Source organism: Oratosquilla oratoria, chromosome 6 (assembly GCF_046742065.1).
Source record: "Oratosquilla oratoria isolate Oo_2021 chromosome 6, ASM4674206v1, whole genome shotgun sequence".
Lineage (NCBI taxonomy): Eukaryota > Metazoa > Arthropoda > Malacostraca > Stomatopoda > Squillidae > Oratosquilla > Oratosquilla oratoria.
Window position 1 is genome coordinate 46773042 of NC_134782.1, and position 21029 is coordinate 46794070.

At 38.9% G+C, this 21029-nt stretch overlaps 1 protein-coding gene across 5 annotated transcripts in view; it reads right to left on the bottom strand.

Annotated features, from left to right (window-relative positions):
* Positions 1 to 778: 778 nt before the first annotated feature.
* LOC143026468 (beta-1,3-galactosyltransferase 1-like) overlaps positions 779 to 21029 on the bottom strand; it is a 33826-nt gene continuing 13575 nt past the window's right edge. For 2 of the 5 annotated variants that reach the window (XM_076186908.1, XM_076186909.1), the window contains exons 2-5: positions 20032 to 20159; positions 11408 to 11618; positions 3284 to 3863; positions 779 to 3100 (exon numbers count right to left, since the gene is read on the bottom strand). In XM_076186908.1, the coding sequence (XP_076043023.1) occupies positions 2743 to 3100; positions 3284 to 3863; positions 11408 to 11618; positions 20032 to 20136 (1254 nt within the window). In that variant the 5' untranslated portion in view covers positions 20137 to 20159 and the 3' untranslated portion in view covers positions 779 to 2742. The remainder of the gene's footprint in view (positions 3101 to 3283; positions 3864 to 11407; positions 11619 to 20031; positions 20160 to 21029) is intronic. The other 3 variants (XM_076186911.1, XM_076186912.1, XM_076186910.1) reach the window with 2 other exon arrangements.

Consider the following 21029-nt stretch of genomic DNA (forward strand, 5'->3'; position numbering starts at 1 on the left):
CCTAGGATGAGGTGGATGGCTGGGGTGAAGGGGGCTTTGGGGAAGAGAGGAATGTCTGTTGAGGAAAGACGGGAGAGGACAGAAGACAGGGGTGAATGGAGAATGGTTGCATATGGATGATGTTGTGATGCATGAGGTGGAATGGGCGGGGGGGATGGGGGGTGAGGTAGTATGTGTGAGCAATTTTTGATGCAGTCCAAAGGGATTTCTCCCCGTCTTCTCCTTTTATGCATGGGGGGACGGAGAGGGGGGGTCGCCGATTTAATGAAGCGGCCTTGCTGTGGATGTGCTGTGTCTTGTGACACTGCTTCTGACCCAGGGCAGTGGACAAGATGCAGGGATGACCCGTCATCCAGGAGGTGCTAAGATGAGAGGGAGGGTGGATGGGTGTGGAGTGTTTTCAGGGATGGAATGGGTGGGAATGATTTTATGCCTTTTCCTTTTTGGCTACCTCCCTTGTAAGGGGGAAAAAGCCTTGGCATATGTATGTATGTATGTATATATGTATGTATGTGTGTGTATATGTATATATATATATATATATATATATGTGTGTATATATCATACTAACATGTAACAAAAGTAAATAAATGAAATAAAAATAATTCTTTCCTTAACACCTTCCATACGGCGTCATGAGGAGCAAGTGAGTACGCGAGGATGCCGACATCGGCGTCTTCATTGTATTTATTGTAGTTGTACCTGCGTGACCCCCATACTCTGTAAACTGGGCTTCATCATATTTTCTATGGTTATCAAAATTCACGGGTGAAAGAGAAAACGATTAATACAGCAGTGACTTTATTTTTTATAATGCGAGTATTATGACGCAACATCGCACGTCTGGCAGCTAATGCTGCTGCGAGATTTTGCCCCGGAGTGAAGGGGTTAAAGGGAGAGCAATTCCCATAAGCTTTGCTTCACACTCTCCCTTTTCAACAAGTAATTTTGTAAACATTTTGTATATATGTATAAAATTTCTTTACTCTGCTTATCAAGAACCCAGTTAACACACAGATCTTCTGCTCCCACACGCTAATAAGTCCAAGACCTTTCTGTATTATAGCGATGGATGTTTTTCCCAGTTTTAAATATGTTCCTCCTTCCTGTCTCATAATTTCTGTCCAAGTATGCCTTACTAAAGTTTCCACTCAACTTAACACCTTCAATACGGGCCAAAATCTCGCGGGCAGCATTAGCTGCCAGACGTGCGATGTTGCGTCATAATACTCATATTATAAAAAATAAAGTTACCGCTATATTGCTCGTTCTCTTTCACCCATGAATTTTGATAACCATAGAAAATATGATGAAGCCAGTTTACAGAGTATGGGGGTCACGCAGGTACAACTACAATATATATAATCAAGACGCCAACATCGGCATCCTCGCGTACCCACTTGCTCCTCATGATGCCTACGTAGGCGTCATCGTATCGAAGGAGTTAATGAAGGTTTACTGTAGTTTACCAAAACTGATAACCAAATTGTATACATATATGTTGTGACATAATGGGTTTTATGTACCTTTTTATGATACAATAATTCTATTGTTTTAACAAAATAGTGGCAATATATTTTTGTAAAAATATAAATTATAACCACTACAGCATCTCTCTTCAAAAGTGACAAGTCCAGCACTCTTCATTGAGCCAAGCCATTTGTAATTTATGTAGATGATCCTGGTCTAATGGTGGAATTCAAGTATTGTCTTATCTGCTAAAATATACAGTATTTTTATTACAATAAAAGAAAAAGAAAAAGAAGAAAATATATATATTATAAAGAAACCATACCAAAAACCTACTTCAATTTTATATCAACCTTCTAGTGCAGGGATAGTCAACTTTTTTTCACTGCCCACTTTAATATATGTTAAGATAACAACATGCCATTCAATTTAGAAAAAATCTTACACTACAACAATTAACTGTCAAACTTGTGTATTGATATTCAACAAAAAAATATAAAAAATGTATTTCCACTTAACATTTCCTTTTATGCCTACTGGCTTTCTTCAGATCATATTATTGAACCATTTGGAATCACACGTAACCCATATCGAAGACCCTTGTTCTAGTATTGTGCAATACCATAGATATGTATCTTATGAATGCTTCCTTACTTCTGACAAAATTCTATGAAAAGACTAGATCAATATTTCTCCACCTATGCTATCACCATAATCAAAAAATGCACAGTACATATCTTCTCTTATATGTTTATCTACAATGATTTACTAAGTGAACTTCTTGAAATGATTCATATATTTCAGATCCTGATTATCCGTTAGTTTTCTAAGGGTGGGAACTTGAGGCATCTGTTTGTGTTGATCCTGCTATGAGAGGCAATAATGCCCACCTCCTAGAAAGACAGCCTCCACCTTCCTTCATCCTGACTCAAGATGCAGTCCATTGTCCTAACACTCAGTCAACTGACCAGCCCCAAAGATCTTGATCTTCACCATTTCATGCATCCTTCTCATTTCTTCCTGTTTAAGAACAGCAGGCACCCAATACCTGACATTTCACTAGGAGATCCATGGGTCAAGACATTGGGTTTGACTGGATTGGATTTCTGGATACTGCAAGGTTCCTATGAGAGACCTTAAGGCTATGAAGTTCAAGAGGTGGTCTCCTGCTTAGTAAAATTCAAATAATTCTAATGAGAGATTCATGCAAATTCTTGAGATTATAAACCTTTCATCACACACAATTCCTAACACTCTTAACCACAGACATTACTACCATTTACAATTAATTGGATCATTGGATCTTAATCTGCTTGGTTTAAATTCCGTACAGTCCTCTTCCTGTAGAAATTTCCAAAGAGTGTGTAGTTCCTTTGGTGTTACCTCATGACCAGTAACAATTTTTTTGTAAATACAGGGATTTGCTTTATGCTTGTGGTAACTGAACCCAATGTTATCTTTGAGTCGGACACCCAATGCCTTAGCACACATTCCTGTTAAATAAACATCCTCTAGATGAAAAAACGGAGTTTCACATGCAGCATGAAGGAGGGATTGCACTAAGTTGCCTGAGTAAACATAGCCAGTGCCAGACAAGTAATTTGGGTACTTGGCATCGTTGAAGAGATACCTATGGAAAAATTTGGCTCATATTATGAAACTTGTAGAATTTTTTCTTAACTAAATGCAGTATGGATGATTATTCCTCACTTAAAAAATCTAGTGCATACTACAATTCCTATTATGTATTATGCATGATTGATAACATCTAAACCTATTTACTTATGAACACAAATACATAATCAATACTCACCTTGGTGTGTACCACTTTGACTTCTTGTCGTAGATTGGCCTTGCTCCACAAATAAGGGCTCCTAACATTACTTCATCACTGGGCTTCTGTTCCATGAGGACGGTCATCAGATTGGGAACATTAACAAACATATCATCATCAACCTTCATGATGAATCGAGTAGTCTGACATCTTTGCTGAACCCACTTGAGCATGAAAACACTCTTAAGTGTAAGGTTGGTATAGGAGTCAATGAAGCCCTCCATAATTATATCTTTATGCATATGGTTCTCCTCAACAACTCTCTGAATGTAAGACTTATCTCGGGGTTGCCCTAACAAAAACATAAGCTGGGAGTTCTTTGATTTCTGAGATATTTTGTCTCCAGGGGTTTGGTTAGAATGTGTTATCCAAGATCCCCACGTAGCCCGTATGGCTTCCCGCTGCACTCTGTTATCTACAGCACTTGTAACAACTACCAGTAAAAAGAGATTCTCCCGACAAGGTATTATAGGCTGTATCACAGTTGTCACTTCATCAGGCTTCAGGTATATGGTCGTGTCACGTGAAGCATTTGCTGGCCATTCAAACTCGGTCATCACTGAAAATATAGTAAATATATTAGGAAATCAAAATGAACAAGTTAAAACATTAGGAAGGTTTAATGTAGTGGCACATTTGTAAAATAAGGCTTGTTGACCCACTGTTGGAGAATGAGACAAGATGGACAGAAATTCTGTATATTTCAACCACTATCTGTATTCCTCTTCATCATTCTGCTGAAGAGGACCACAGATAGTGGTTGAAATATACAGAATTTCTGTCCATCTTATCTCATTCTCCAACTATAGGTCAACAAGTCTTAAGCTAAAACATACTGAAAACAAATAAAATACAGTACATTCTAAAACACAGTACATTCTAAAACACAGTACTTTATCTGTACACATACACAAAGACAAATGAATCTGCTACATACTAACAGTAAAATAAATATTCATGCACACAGAAAACACCAACACATATGCAAAGATAACTATTTTAACATATTTATTGATGATACAAAAGTACTACAAAAGAATAATGATTTGTGTATAGCATTACAAAAAGCTTTGTGAATGGAGCAAGAGAGGCGTGTAGAACTGATTTCAAGCGATTGCAGCATATCAGAATTGGGGAACATCCAGTATGAAATAAGAACATACTTTTTTAGGAGCAGGACCATTTTAAAGGCAAAAGAGGAAAACAACCCAGGAATCACATCAGACTGGAAATTGTTCACCTCATAAAAGAATTTGTTAAAAAAAAAAGCAAATGTATGTATACAAGAGGGTGGTGAAGTAATCACAGGGAACTGTTGGAAATTTATTGTTGATGTTTTGTCCTCACCAGGACTTCTTTAAAGTACATACAATTACGGAAATATCAACACTTTATATATCTCAGCCAAAGAGTTGGAAGTTCAGTGGGCACTGACATAATTTTTGTACTCACTTGTCCACTTTTCAATTCCACTGCCTTTACATGGTACTTTATAAGTGATACTTTTCAAGATGCAGGGATGACCCGTCATCCAGGAGGTGCCAAGATAAGAGGGAGGGTAGAGGGTGGAGGGGAGTGGAGTGTATTAGGGATGGATGAGTGGGGATGGTTTTTATGCCTTTGTTTTTTGGGTACCTCCCTTGTAAGGGGTAAAAAGCCTTTGGTATATGTATGTACTATTTTCTTCTTTGTTAACCATGATTTTGTTTTGTTTTTTACAAAATCTCCCATTGTTGTTCCCATGCTGACTCCGATTCTAAAGCCGGCTCTGGTGAACTGATGTCCCATCTCGCCTGTGTGTTTCAAGTTGGGCTTGGATAGATATTCACCATTGTCAATTATGGGCACATCTTCTCTCATCCTTATGCTTCCTTTTACTATCTTTAAAGCTTTTTCATTTAATCAGTGCAATAGCTCTTCCAATAACAGAGTTTGGTGAAAATTTTAAAAATATACCCTATCTTGTTCTCCTTTGTGCATGGGGGGACGGAGAGGGGGGGGGCACCGATTTAATGAAGCGGCCTTGCTGTGGATGTGCTGTGTCTTGCGACACTGCTTCTGACCCAGGGCAGTGGACAAGGTGCAGGGATGACCCGTCATCCGGGAGGTGCAAAGATGAGAGGGAGGGTGGAGGGGTGTGGAGTGTATTCAGGGATGGAATGGGTGGTAGTGATTTTATGCCTTTTCCTTTTTGGCTACCTCCCTTGTAAGGGGGGAAAAAGCCTTGGTATATGTATGTATGTTGTTCTCGAGAAAATCTTCGCTACATATGTGGTATGCTCTTAGAAAGAAGCCTATGACTACTCCACTCTATACCTACTATTATGGACAGAGCACATCTACAGTGTGCTCTGCCTATAATAATAGGAGGGAAGAGGGTGGAGGGGAGTGGAGTGTGATAGGGATGGAATGGGTGAAAGTGGTTTTTATGCCTTTGTTTTCTGGCTACCTCCCTTATAAGGGGGAAAAAGCCCTTGGTATATGTATGTATGTATTATGGGCAGAGTAGTAGTGAATTATGTCATCTTTGTTGGTACTTTTTCTGTGGACCAAGAAAGCAGCCCCATTTTCCTTCCTCCATGTAACTGTGTCAAGGAAGGCCAATCTGTTTTATGCCTCGTGTTCCACTGTGAACTGGATGTCCTGTTTAACCTCATTTAACCTTCTCAATTTGTTGTCTCAGTACACTGAAAAATTACTAACAAAGACATCATTCATTACTTCCCTAATTATATTTACTCATCATAGCTTATCACGCCAGACAGACAGCCATTCAAGTGTTCTTTGGTTAATTTTGACCAGGTCAATGTTGTCTAAATTGGTTGAAAGTGGGCACGAGCTTAGGACATGGTCAATGTTCTGTTCAGTTTCTCCGCACTCGTAGGATGGGTCGGTTTTGAGGCCCCATTTAACCAGATTGTCACCAGTTCTGGCGACTCTGGATCTTGTTCTATTTAGTGTGGACCATTCGCATCTTGGTAGCAGTGCCCCATCTGAGAGCTCTTCACTGGGTCCTTGCACTGTACTGTTAGGGAGACTTGTATACAGGATAGTATACAGGATAGGAGTAACATTCACTATGTCCAGTCCCCTATTTTCTAACCTTTTGTACCTAGCCTCAAAATCATGTATAGTTCCAACTTAATCTATATCCTTGATTTCCAATTATTGTAAGTCCTCGTTATATGGTACATATGCGTTCCTGAAAACCTTACCACAAATTGAAATTACCGTATACCGAACCCATTATAACATGTAATAATAGGATATGGCAGATGTACCATCTCCCTGCTCTTTCCTCTTCAAAATATCTAGCGGATACCGTATCTGTGAATTTTTCTTACGATAAATAGAATCGAGGTTAGTAATTACCAAATACCGTAACTGTGAATTTACCGGATAAAGAATTACCGTATAAGGAGGACTCACTGTATCATATTTAAAGAGGCTTTACATGCCTAAGTGCCACCCCGGAGCAAAGTGACGCCCCCCCCCCTACACCCCCACCCCCTGGCAAAGTGTTGCCCTGGGGCAAAGTTCACAGTGAAGACCCCATTCCGTCAACACCACTTCCCATCTCCACAATCCCTTACAGCCTGTTTTAGCTATCGGCTTGCGAGATAATTAAACGGATTTTAAAATTTATATTTAATGTCCCCATTACAGAAAGCATACATACATATACCAAAGGCTTTTTCCCCCTTACACGGGGGGGTAGCCAAAAAGAAAAAGGCATAGAAATCACTCCCACCCATTTCATTTCCCATACATTCCACTCCCCTCCACCCTCCTCCCTCCCTCCTATCTTGGCACCTCCTGGATGACGGGTCATCCCTGCATCCTGTCCACTGCCCTGGGTCAGAAGCAGTGTCGCAAGACACAGCACATCCACAGCAAGGCCGCTTCATAAATTCGGCGACCCCCCCTCTCTGTCCCCTCATGCAGAAAAGGAGAAGACGGGGAGAAATCCCTTCGGGCTGCATCAAATTTTTTCTCATACATACTTCCTCACCCCCCATCCCCCACTCAGAAAGGATAAGGGAAAAATATTTCATATCCTCTTGATTCTAAAGCTCCTTTGACCTATTTTTTATCATAATTATTTTGTCAGCCTTGTGGGCGGCATGTCCAAACTAGAATTGCCGCCCCCTAAATGTGCCACCCCAGGGCATATGCCCCCCCCCCACCCATGTGAGGGTCCTGCATATCTAAATTTTAACTCATGTATTGTTTGAGCTTGGGCTATATCACCTTCTAAGCTATTCCAAGTATTTATGCATCTATGTGGAAAACTCTATTTCTTCACATCCTTTAGGGACGTGGTTGTAAATGTCTGCTATGTCTATTCAACTCACTAGCTAATGAACAACTGTCCGCTGGCCGCGCCCTGCAGCCACACATCACTTCGTGACGTTATGGTCGACACACAAGCCGGCAACCCGGCTCATACATACGGAGCTGCCTAGTGTAGGCCTTATGGTCTCTTGCAGTCTCCTTTATTCTTATGTTCTTATGATGATACATACTAACAGTGGTTTTCCTCAATTAGCTCTCATGACCTCTTTAGGCCCTCTCATCTCTAATCATGAAATCTACTCTCCCCATAATGATAGGGCAAAAAGTGGAGTAGTCATAGGCTTCTTTCTAAGTGCATACCACATATGCAGTCAAGACTTTCCTGAGGTCAGGATAGGGTTCATTTTCAAAATTTTTACCAAACTCTGTCATCTGGAAGAGCTATTGCACTGATTAAAGGAAAAGCCATTAAATATGGGAAAAAAAAGTATAAGGAACTGAGATGTGACCAAAATTGACAATGGTAAATGTCTATCCATGGTTAGATGGCACATCTGTTTACTAGAACCGGTATTAAAATCAAAGTCAGCATGGGAACAAAAATAAGAAACGGTTAAAAAAAAAAAAAAGTTAAAAAAGAATAAAATAGTTATCTATAAAACCCCATGTGGAAGCTGTCCAGTTAAAAAAGAATAAAATAGTTATCTATAAAACCCCATGTGGAAGCTGTCCTATGAGTTATTGTAGAGAAACCAGCAAAGGAATTAAAAAGTGGACAAGTGAGCACAAAAATAATGTCAGGGCTCACCAGACTTTTAACTCACTAGTGGTCCACATAGATAATCATGGGCAATTACTGAATTGGGACAGAATAGAGGTGCTCCAAAAAATACTCACTATGAAAAGAAGAAAAATAATTGAAGCAGTATACATCACTTCCCATCCAAGTAACAACCATCAGGATGGGTTCATTAAATTGGCAAGAACAGTGAGCTGCTTAGTGCCTCATGAAGCTAAATGGGAGGGTGGAAGGAGTGAGGCCAACCACAGAGGAACAAGGTAATCTTTGGCTAAGATATATAAGGTGTTGATATTTCTATAATTGCATGTACTCTGAAGAACTCCTGGTGAGGCGAAATGTCAGTAATAAATCTCCAACAGTTCCCTGTGTTATCTCACCACCCATCCACTCATCTTACGTAAATATATGGGGGGTGAATGAGTCAATCCATCCACCTATTCCGCATCTATCTAATCAATGTCTCTCCCATCTTAGCTCCTCATGGCTAATGAGTCAACCTTGTCTCCAACCACAGTGCTCAGGTCAGGCAATGCAGAAAGACAAAGGACTTCCATAGTAAGCCACAATAGATGGAACTAGTCTACCCCTACTACTTCCTTATATGGTAACCATCCCTCTTTATCTACCCAAGAAATTTGTGGAGCAGGAAAAAAAAAAAAAAAAAAAATCAGCCTGTATTATTTCCTTATCTAATTACTACCATTTTCCATTAACGCAACTTTTACGTTCTTCCTTGCCCAACAGATACTTCATTTGCATCCAATACTCACTTCACTTGATCCAACCAAACAGTACCATGCGCACAATTGTGTTCATCCCCGGATGCCCATTTCTCATAACTTTCATACTCCTTGCAATTTACTTGCTTCCCTAACTCTGTAGGGGGGAGGGTGGAGGCAATCACCATCATATCATCAAATTACTGTAGATTGATTCTTAGTATGGGGGTAGGCCTCAATGCTCTACCGGTGGCAAATTATCACAGTGTGACAGGGGTGCAACAGAGGGGTTCTGTTGTACTGTTGTATTTGGGGGCAACTTCTCCCTCCTCATTTATGCTGTACTTACTTCTACATTATCTGTATTTCTCTTCTATATCTCCACTTATGAAACTTTGGCCTAGATCATATTTTCTTCTAACTTGTCCCACAGATACATCTATATGGAAAGCTATGCTTCCAAACATCTTTTAATTAATCCATTTGTTGTATTGTTGTATTTGGGGGGCAACTTCTCCCTCCTCATTTATGGTGTGCTTACTTCTACATTATCTGTATTTCCTTCTATATCTCCACTTATGAAACTTGGCCTTAAATTCATTTATGTTGTTGGCCTAGATCATATTTTCTTCTAACTTGTCCCACAGATACATCTACATGGAAAGCTATGCTTCCAAACATCTTTTAATTGATCCATCTTATTTAATCATTTGCTATGACCTCTTCCATTCCATGTAACATCCTATCTATTTTTTCTATTATTTTCTTTGTTCTAAACACCACTATCATATCCTCTCACTTTTTCTCCTCCATTGTATGTAGTCCCAGTTTATCCAAGCTCTTCCTAAACATCTTACCAACCAGGATTATTTCTATTTTTGCTCAAGTCTGGGGTAGATCAGATTTTCACTTACTTTCTCATCATATCCTCGTCCATATATTGAAGTACCACTCTTATGTTCATTAGAAATCTATATGTTTATCTTGTTATTCTACTGACATTATTTCCTAGCAACAGATTCTCTGAATAAAATTCCTTAATCAGGGCAGTGGACGGGATACAGGAACCTGTCATCTATGAGGAGTTTAGATGAGGGGGTGATGGATGGGAGTGGAATGGGCAGGAGTGGGTACAGGCCTTTTGATTTGGGTACCTCTGATATAAGGGAGTAAAACCCATTGGTATATAGATAGACAGAACTTTTGGCTTCATTCATCAATATTATCTAGGTCTTCCTGTAACAATTCATAATACTCTTCACATCTCACTCTTTTCGTGATCTTGACATCAACAAATAAGTTTGTGTGACTACCTATTACATTGAGCCACTCATTGGTCTTATCTGGAGGTTGTTGTTGGTATCCTGGAGGCTATGGGTTTTCTGCAAGCTGTACGAGGGAAGCAGCTACAATTCTTCATGTTTGATGGTGGAGGAAATGTTGATGAAGTTGACAAAGAGAAATCTTGGGTCCAGTCCGAAGAACAAGTGTCAGCCCCTCAGAGATATATCTCCAAGTGGAAATGAGGAAGTGAACAAGGTTGGAAGATGGGCATCAGGGAAATGACTCTATTGTACCTCTTGCAGGACAGCTTCATGCACATACTCATCATCGACCCCAGCAACATATCAATCGCTCTCAAATAAAAACCTAATAGGCTGCACAAGACTTTCCTCTTCTATATCTGAATTGATTGTCAACCAAGATTCTCCTCTCAAAGTAATTCATATATCTTTTATATTTTTTTTGCACTTTTTGGCAAAGACCAAACTAAACATGTTGTTTACAACTTGACTTATATTACTGCATTAAAAACAAAATACAATAAACTATATGATCACTGGAATAGCTTGAAAACTTCATAAATTGTGAGAAATCTGATTTGTAAATCTACACAGCCATATGTCCTGAGAATTAAATAAGCAAAACTATTTCTTTTCGGCTACCTCCCTTGTAAGGGGGAAAAAGCCTTGGTATATGTATGTATTTCCAAAGCTTCACATACAAAACTAACTGTATCCCACATCTTCATGTCTAGAAACTGGGTTCGAGGAAAATAGTCACTATTCACATAATTGGTAGAAACTAACTATATGTACAACGAATATTCAATAAAAAGTACATATTTGTAGGTTTGCCTGAAAGCACTACAGCACTAAAATACAAAGTTAAATTTTTTTCTACAAAATTCAAGTGGCAAAAAGATGGAAACTATAACAAAGTACCACATTTAGAGGAGTAAAGGGACATGTAGGTGCAGGCATTGGAATGTGTAAATGTTCCTACCCTTATATGATAAGAAGTGTGACATGAGTGGTTGATCCAACGACATTCTAAATCTTGTACCTAGACTATAAGTCGGCAGCAGAGACCCGGTGTAGACTACCAGCAAAAAAGTGAAGCTCATGATGAGCAACACAATAAACATTGTCTGTGAGCATTTCATTCGACTGGGCGCTGTTCTGCTCATAATCCACGTCATGAACTTGTCTCCCACCTGTGGAAAAACAATCACTTAGATTTTTTATATACATCAATATATCTTTGCACACTATTCTTGTATTTCAAAACAAAAGTAAAATGTGTACCTCTACAACACAGCTGGATACCTTACATGAAAAAAATTAAATTACAAGCAAAAACAATAATTCCCATAACATTATTTCATTTTCTTTCCTACATCTCAATGTACAATTCATTAGAGAAAATACTTAAAAACAAGTCTTGAATCAAGATAAAATATTCAATAAATTAATGATCATGTGAAATGTCACCCCCATTGTGAAAACAGGAATAAAATGTATATGATTTATATTAATTGATGATTTCATTCTTAAATGGAAGACCAGAAAGAAAAGTCTTCTTAAACACTTAAATTACACTTTCAAAATACTCAAATAAACATAACCAGAATTAACTATTCCTATCACCCAACTTCTTTCCCATGTTTTCACTACATATACAATCATGGGAGAAAAATACAAAAAAGAGAGGGTCCCTGGTCCTCTTCATCAGCTTCATTCAGTCACCTTTTATGCCTCAAAAAAAAAAAAAGGGCAGCATCTTGTACCTCTTCACATTAACTACTTCAATATGGGCCAAAATCTCATGGGCAGCATTAGCTGCCAGACGTGTGATGTTGCGTCATAATACTCGCATTATAAAAAATAAAGTTACCGCTGTATTGCTCGTTCTCTTTCACCCATGAATTTTGATAACCATAGAAAATATGATGAAGCCAGTTTACAGAGTATAGGGGTCATGCAGGTACACCTACAATATATATAATCAAGACGCCGACATCAGCATCCTCGCGTACCCACTTGCTCCTCATGACGCCTACGTAGGCGTCATCGTATCGAAGGGGTTAAGCCAAGGGAAAATGAAAAAGTGGTGGAATGATAAAGGAAAGGTTAAAGGAGGGTGACAGAAGCTTCACTATAGTCTTTAAAAGTACTGACTTCATAAAACTTAATAGTCAAAACCATATAGTGTAAAACTACCCAACCAGAAAAAAAATACGTCATATCCTCTCAAATATTACCTTATACACCAATGGTCTTTCTTCCTTGCAAGGAGAATGGCTGAATCAAAGTATGACTATATTTGAGAGAGATAAACATAGAATCCACAGACATTTCCAGTCTTGGAAGTTAGCACAAAAGGAAAAGTTTAAAGATACTTGGATCAGGAAAACTGCAACTAAAGATGAACATCTATCTATATGCTGACAGCTTTTTTCCTCTTATAAGGGAGGTAGTTATGTCAGAGGCACGTACCTATTCCCACCCATTTCACTCCTTTTCACCACCCCCTCCACCCCTCCCATCTCAACTCCTCATGGATGACAGGTCATCCCTGCATCTGCCAACTGCCCTGGGTCTAACACAATGCAGCAAGACACAGTACTTCAACAGCAAGGCCACTTCACTTAATTGGCAATACCCCTCTCCGTCCCCTCGTACAAAAAAAGAGAAGATGGGGAAAAACACCTTCGGGCTGTGTTAAAATATCATTCACACATAAGCACCTATTACCCCCCCCCATCTCCCCCTTCCTTGCATAACAGTATCATCCATACAGTCATTCTCCACTCATCTCTATCTCCTGCCTTCTTCCTTCCCTGCTCAACAGACATTCCCCTCTTGCTCAGCGCCCTCTTCACCCTTTACATCCATATCATCCTCAGTCATCCCCTCAAGTTCACTCCCTCCACCTCCACCTTCCACACCTCTTTTCCTAATCTCCCTTCACTCATTCTTTCCATGTCCAAACCATCCCAATACTCTTTCATCAACCCTATCTCCCAACTCCCTTTCCACCCCTGTTCTCCCTGATGCAGTCCCACCTTTACATCAAACCACTTCCTCACAGGTAGAGCCTATGATGAAGTGGTTTAAAAAATCACAGGAGGGCAATACTGCACAGGAAACATTACAAGAAAATTTAAGTAGACTATACTAATGTAGATGGCTTAATATCGGCCAGGTTGGAGATAACCGATATCTTAAGGGTAGAGGAGCTTGATATTTTGTGCTTGGCTAAGATTAAACTCCTAGAAAATGTTGATCTACAGCTTAGGAACAATAGATATACCATCTGGAGAAGAGACAAAAAAGATACAATGGTCAGAGGGGTAATGGTTGTTATCAAAAATGACAAAATTGAAAGATGCAAATATGAGTATGGGACATGTGGGAAATCGGGGTTTTTGGGTGGGGAAGACTAATAAATGGAGTAATGTGCGTTGCAAAACAGGTATAAAATGAACAAAAACACTTTAAAAATATAAAAATATTAAAAATCACATTTTACGGCCGGAGTCCAGCGGTAGCCATCTTTGTTTTTACCAACGATTCGAAAAAGGTCTCGCTAGATCTGTTACACTTAGCGAAGTCCACTCCAGCCGCGCAAGACTTCCTAACCGTAAACTAACGTTACCTCCGTTAGGTTAAGTTAGGTTAGGTTAGTTTATGGTTACCAAGTCTTGCGCGAGCGTCTTCCCTAAATCTAGCGCTTCTACTCACAAATACTTACAATCGTTAGTAAACAAACATGGCGCCGCGCGCGGTACCCGCCGATATGGGATTTTTTTTTTTTTTTTTTTTCTTTAGTCTTCTTCATTTTACACCTGTTTGGCAACGCGCATTACTCCATTTATTAATCTTCCCCACCCAAAAACCCCGATTTCCCACACGTCCCCCCACATCGTTCGGGAGATGTAGTCATAAGTGCATAACTTCAATACTTAATTACTTCAAAAGTACGCATTTGCGACGGAAATTATGTACACCATCGTTCATATCACAACATTTCTCACCAGAAACACATAAGCCACATATCAAATTCTATGGTTGGGTGAAACTATAAATTGACCGAAACGGAAATATGACTGGTTCAAGAAAAGGTGTGAGACAGCAAAAAAGCCAGGGACATGGCTTGAATAAATGGAGGAAGGGAAGAAGCAATGAAAAATAAAATAAAACATTACTCAGGGAAAATGGAAGAAAATAAGTAATAGAACAAAAGGAGTTTAAAAACAAACTAGAAACGACTATACAAGAATTCACAGGGGAAAAAATGATAAACGAAAATACGAATATCGTAGTTAGCATAGAACAAGAGGGCAATTCTACCCTCTTAAAGGTTTGGACTAAGCATTGCCAACAACGCCTCTCTCTGTATTCTACGCAGATTTCTTTGTCAAAGGTTTAGCTAGTGAGTTTGAATGTTTCATCCACATATTTTGACATCAATCGTTTATATGGGTTGTGGTAAGAAAAATCAATAATTTAAGGGCGTGACTTTACCTCCATGCACCAATAATATTTCTCCTCCTCCACCCTTTTCTCCTATCAGAAAGGCTGTTATACTGCCTCAAGCATTAATGTTTACGCAAGCAATCTGTCGCAAGTGGAATGTGGCTTCGTGTTACATTTCGTCAATTCAGCACATCTATCGATATCCTACCCTGTTTATGAAACACAAGACGGCAGGCGAGAATATGCAACTCTGCACTTTCTACCAGCCATTGTTTCAAAACATTCAAGTAATAAAATTTGCAAATCTTTTCACCTACCCCTCTATCTACTTAATTAAATGTCTACCTCTATCTACCGGCCTCTTACACTTCCAGACTATTCCAGGTATTTGTGTATCTATTTGAAAAACAATTTCTTCATATCCTTTAGACATATGTTCGTTCTCTAAATGGAATGTGTGGGAGGGAGATCATTACTTTCAACAGCAAATCGTCGGAACTTAACGGTATTCATTATTGAATTTCATATCTAAATCGTTCATGTATCACTCGCAGTTTATTTTCGGGTAGAAATATGACTGCGAATGAATAAATTTCTTATTTATCATGTAAACTCGATTTCGATCGTTAATCTCCAACCAGTAACCACACCTGGATTAAAGCTGTTATTACTATACATTACAGCACCACCTGGTTATGTATGTCCTGCCCTGGGCCGATTGGCATTTATTAGATTTAATATATTTCCGAGGAAATTCTTTTCAATAGTATATCGTCGGAACCTATTTATAACTGCGTTTTTTAAATTACAGATAATTTCTCTCGCAGTTTTAAGGTAATTCTGAGGAAATTACTTTCAATACAAATCGTCATTGAAATTACTTTCAATACAAATCGCAGTTTTAAGGTAATTCTGAGGAAATTACTTTCAATACAAATCGTCGGAGCCTATCGGTACGAATTATCGAGTCATTGATTTTAGAATCTAAAATCAATGACTGAGTCATACATAAACGATCTAAAATTTAGATCGTTTATGTATGACTCAGTTTATTTTCTGATCGTAATTAGTTCAACTTTTTTCTTCTCAAGAAATTTATCTATTCTGAAACAATGTATTACTCCAGAAGTGCACGTTTAAGCGATATATCAATAAGAAATAGATACATATTTTGTCAATTAAAACACAACTTAATTTACGCTTTTAGTGGCAGAAATCGACGAAAAAAGATTGTTATAAGTTATACAATATAAACAACTCGAACGGCGGCGGTCTTCAAGACGCCAATTTTTTTCCCCCGAGGACGAACAAACGGAAGTCTAAGAAATTGGTCTAGTCTATTCTGACGACCTTTAGGGATGCTAAATGCATACCCCATAGGAGGTTAGGTTAAGTTAAAATAGGTCAATTTATTTGACTTCAGCTAGTTCGTCTTCAACAGTAAACAAAAACCAAACATGACAGCTCGCCGACTTGGTCTGTTCCGAGGTCTGTCCTCAGCCGTAGTAATCTACCGCTGCTGCCAGTCCTGCTGTCCCTCCTTACAAGGGTCAGTTGGTCTCTTATGGTTTTGGATATATCACTTTTAGAATTTTTCCGCACTAAAAAGTATATTACGTTGATGTATTATAATTATAAATTAATATTTAATTTTCTATTAATACATCGTTTAGATGTGCACTTCTGAAGATTTACCGAAATAATCGTTTTATACGAGGTCGTCGGAAGCAAATAACATCGGTATTAAATAAAAAAAAATTCTATATATAAATATTCATTTAGCACGAGCGAGTCAATTTTGTCGTCATACCCACACTTTCTTATCTTACACGGAGAAAGAGAGCGAGGAAGACGTCGACGACTATTTTCTACAATTAGGTGTCTCCTAGGTTATGTTGAATTTGATCAAAATAACTTCCTCGATGCCTTTAATCCCACAGAGATTGACAAAAAATTGCGCGCACTCTGAGTTGGAAGGGATAAATCTTATTAATTCAATATTTAAAAGATGCCATTTCCAACTATTAATTTGTTAAAAAAATAACCTTGAAAAAAAAAGTTAGGCTCTACCACGTCCTCACCCACTCCCTCCACCAACCTGTCAGTTACTTTGACGCTACAGAATGGCTAAATCCACTGGTCCATCTGCCTCCATAATCACACCGGTAGGTTCACCCCATTTCTCTATATCGTGAGGGGACAGACAGACCTCATCTGCCCCAGTATCTTGCCCAAGATTCCTCGAATTACCAAACATACCAGCACTGTATCGCCGCACATTAGCTTCGATACCATCTTATTTCTTGTAGTTGTTGTTTTTTTTCGATTTTTTGGCCATTTCCCTTTCAATTTCAAGCAAGGGACACTCGTCCAAGTACCTAAATTATTCAAACTTTGAATCGAAGATCGACTGTATTCAACAGAAAATAATAATAAAAATAATAATTATCTATATATTAAGGTTTTTTCCTACTTTGACGGCAGATAGCCAAGTCAAAATGCAAACATCCACTCCCACCCATTCAACACCCATCCACCACCCTTTCCCCCCCTCCCTCTCATCTTAGCTCCTCATGGATGACGGGTCATCCCTGTATCACACCAACTGCCCTAGGTCAAAATAATTTTTAATAATAATAATAATAACGATAGTTACTATATTATTTTTCATTAATATCATCATTATTATTACTACTACAATCTTTTTTTTTATCATTATTATCATCATTATCTTTATCATTATTATTACTAGGCGGGATGGCAGCCATGGTGGACAACAAACAACTTTGTTTGGGAGAACATAGGCAGAAACATTTGGCCAAAGATTGCTAACCAAGGCATGCACCCACCCCCACCCATTCTACTTCCATCCATCAGTCATTTGTTCCCCTCTCCTCTTAGCTCCTTGTGGATGACAGGTCATCGCTATCTCCTGCCCACTGTCCGGGTCATAAGAAATGCAGCAAGACACAGTACATCCACAGCAGGGCTCCACCAGTTTATATGATGACACTACCTCTTTGTCCCTTCATGAAAAAATAAAGAAAACAAGGAGGAAACCATTTGTGTAGCGTCAATTTATAGTCCATTCACAACCATTCTCCACACCTATCTTGCCATCTCCCTTCCCTCCTCAATAGATATTCCCCTTTTACTCAATGTCCCCTTCACCCCATTCATCTCATTGTCAGTCTTCACCTCTCACTACATCTACTTCTGCTCTCCACAACCTTTTTTCTAGTCTTTCCTTACTTGTTATTTCCATGTGCCCAAACTATCCCAGTATTCTTTCATCAGCCCTGTCTGCCAGCTCCCTTTCTGCCCCTATTCTCCTCTTCACCTCCTCATTTCTCACTCTATCCTTATAACCCCCAAAATATTTCTCAAACATATTTAAATTTCTCCTTTTCTTCCTCCCTTAAATTCTAAGTTTCTGCCCCATACAGTGTCATAAGCACAGTCACCCCTTCATATAGTCTTCTCTTTGCATCCATTCCCAGTTTCATTCTTACAAGGCTTGCTTCCCTCAGTCTACCTCCACCTCCACTCCTCATTCCCTGCCATATGTGACCCTAAATACTTAAAAATATCCACTTCCTCTGCCCTCTATCTTTTATCTCCAACTCATTGCTACAATCACCCCTTATATGTCTCATCACCTTACATTTACTTTGAACTTTCTATCACACACCCTCCCAAACTGTCACTGTTTTTTACCCTCCTCTGATCCAGCTACAAGCAATGTGTCATCAGTAGACATCTGCCTCACCTCCCACTTCCCTCTACCTTACATTTACCTTCCATACCACCCCATCCATGTACACATCAAACAACCAAGGACATTAACTTGGCATAGTCCCACCTTCATCTCAAACCACTTACTTAATTTCCACCCTAACGTGAGCTCTACTACTTACGCAAGAGCTTTTGACCATCATTAAAAAAATGCCCCCATCCTATACATCTGCAAGACCTCCCACAAAGCCTTCTATCCTGCCTTCTTCAATTTTATGTAAAAAAATCATTACCTTTTGCCAAACACTTGTTGCATGTCATAATACAAAAACTTTATATCTACATCCTCTATCCTAAATCCACACTGTTCCTCACCAATTATACCTCCTGTTACCCTCCTAATCCTCCCAATTAATACCCTATAATATGCCTTTCCAACTAAACTCAACATACTGATCTTTCCAAAACTGTTACATTCTTTTGTATAGTAGAACTACAAACACACTGGCCCAGTTCTTTGGCACATTCCCTTCCCTTATGTATACGTCAAACCTCACTAGCCAATTCACTCTCTCTCTCTCTCTCCCTCTCTCTCTCTCTTTGTCAGACACTCCATATGACACCCATCCAACTCAGGTGCTTTACCAACTTTCATCACTTTCAATACTCTATCTCATCTTTTTTTCCCTAGACCTGTCATTTTCTTTTCCCATCATTCAAATTCCTAGCACTTCTTCACTCCCTTACAAAACATCTTTTTATTCTTTTCAAAATTCTCTCTAAAACTTCTACCCCATTTTACATCCACCTTCTTCTTTGCCTCTCTCACCCTGTATTTTGCTTCCCCTCTTTTCTTGCATCTTTCATATGCTTCCCTTATTCTACTTTACAACTAATCCTCATATTCTCTCTTCTCTTCCACCAAAATAGAAATTCTGCTTCACTTTTTCATTTTTCCCTAGCACCCTAAGGTGAGGGACAAAAATACTGTGAATTACCACTACAGTTTTGTGTTTGTCAAAAACACCCACTGGGGTGGGACATAGGGACCAGGAACCCCCTCTTACCTACATGGGGCAAAAAGTATCCTTTGACTCAGCCATTCCCCTTATAACCTTTCTGTGTCTAATGTAACTAATTCCAAGATACATCCTTTTTTCACACAAAAACGCCAATAATTAGTCTGTGAATTAATTACCTGCAAGACATTTATGTCTCAATGATTATGATTATACAACATCAGACCTTTCAATTAATACAACTCATGCTTGAAACATTAACTAAAAAAAATACACATTTCAAAACAAATCTGATATAAATAAATGGGAAAGGAAGACCATCATAACAAAATATTCAACACCCATTATGGTTCATTCTTCAAAAAATATAAAATAGCCAACAAGGAAACACTACCAAGTCATGCTCTCCTTCATCGTTGCTCCCATCCTCATTAGATGATCCCTGATGGTTATGGTCGGGGTTGGAGTTCGGGAGATGAATATAAGATTGGTAAGACATGCCAGCAAGCAGGTTAAGTATAACTGTAAAATAAGCAGTCAAATTTGTACAAAAATGAAACGATGGAATATACAATTTAAATGCATGCAACTCTAATAAAGTATCATAACCAGGCCCATGTTAGAATGTTCTGATGCACATAAAGTAGTCCAGTTGGATACCTACCTTCTCTGTGGTCTGTATTGGTGACACTATATGACAACACCATTACCCCATTACTTTCTTGTATTCTGTATCAGTCATTCAGTTCATTGCCTCAGGTCTCTTTTCCATGAGATCCATGGCTCCTAAGTAACCAGCCTCAGGTAGGCTCTTAAGTAAGTAAGGGAAATAATGTTGTGCTGTTGTCTAGGGATTGTTAGTGTGGGGGTATTCTAGAATGAGGTGCTCTGTGTCTTCTGTATGGTGGTCACATCTAGGGCAGTTTGAATCTGTGTCCAGGCCTATTCTGTGTTGGTAATGTTTTAATGCTGGATGATGTCTTGAATGCAAGCATACTAATGTGGTTCTTACTTCTCTCTCGAGTCTTGAAGAGCTTGTTTAGTGATACAAATGTGATTGTGTTGTGTGATGGGAGGTTGTTATATATGTTTGAGTACTCCAATTTACTAGAGTGTATTTCTTTTTCTTTTTTTCTCTTTTTTTAAAGTTCAGTGTTATGTAATATGTGGGTGATGTTTATGGTTCAGGCATAGAACTGTGTACCTATCATTTCCATGTGATGTTCTTTGGAGAGGAATTTAGTTTCAATGTGCAGGTGTCCAACTGGGGTGGTTTTGGTGCATCCTGTTAATACTCTCAGCTTTGTATTGCATTGTTTGTAGGCTGTTTGTGTTAGTTTTGCTGATAATTGAGAAACATGCTGTGGAAGCATAGCTATAGGTGGTTTTTAT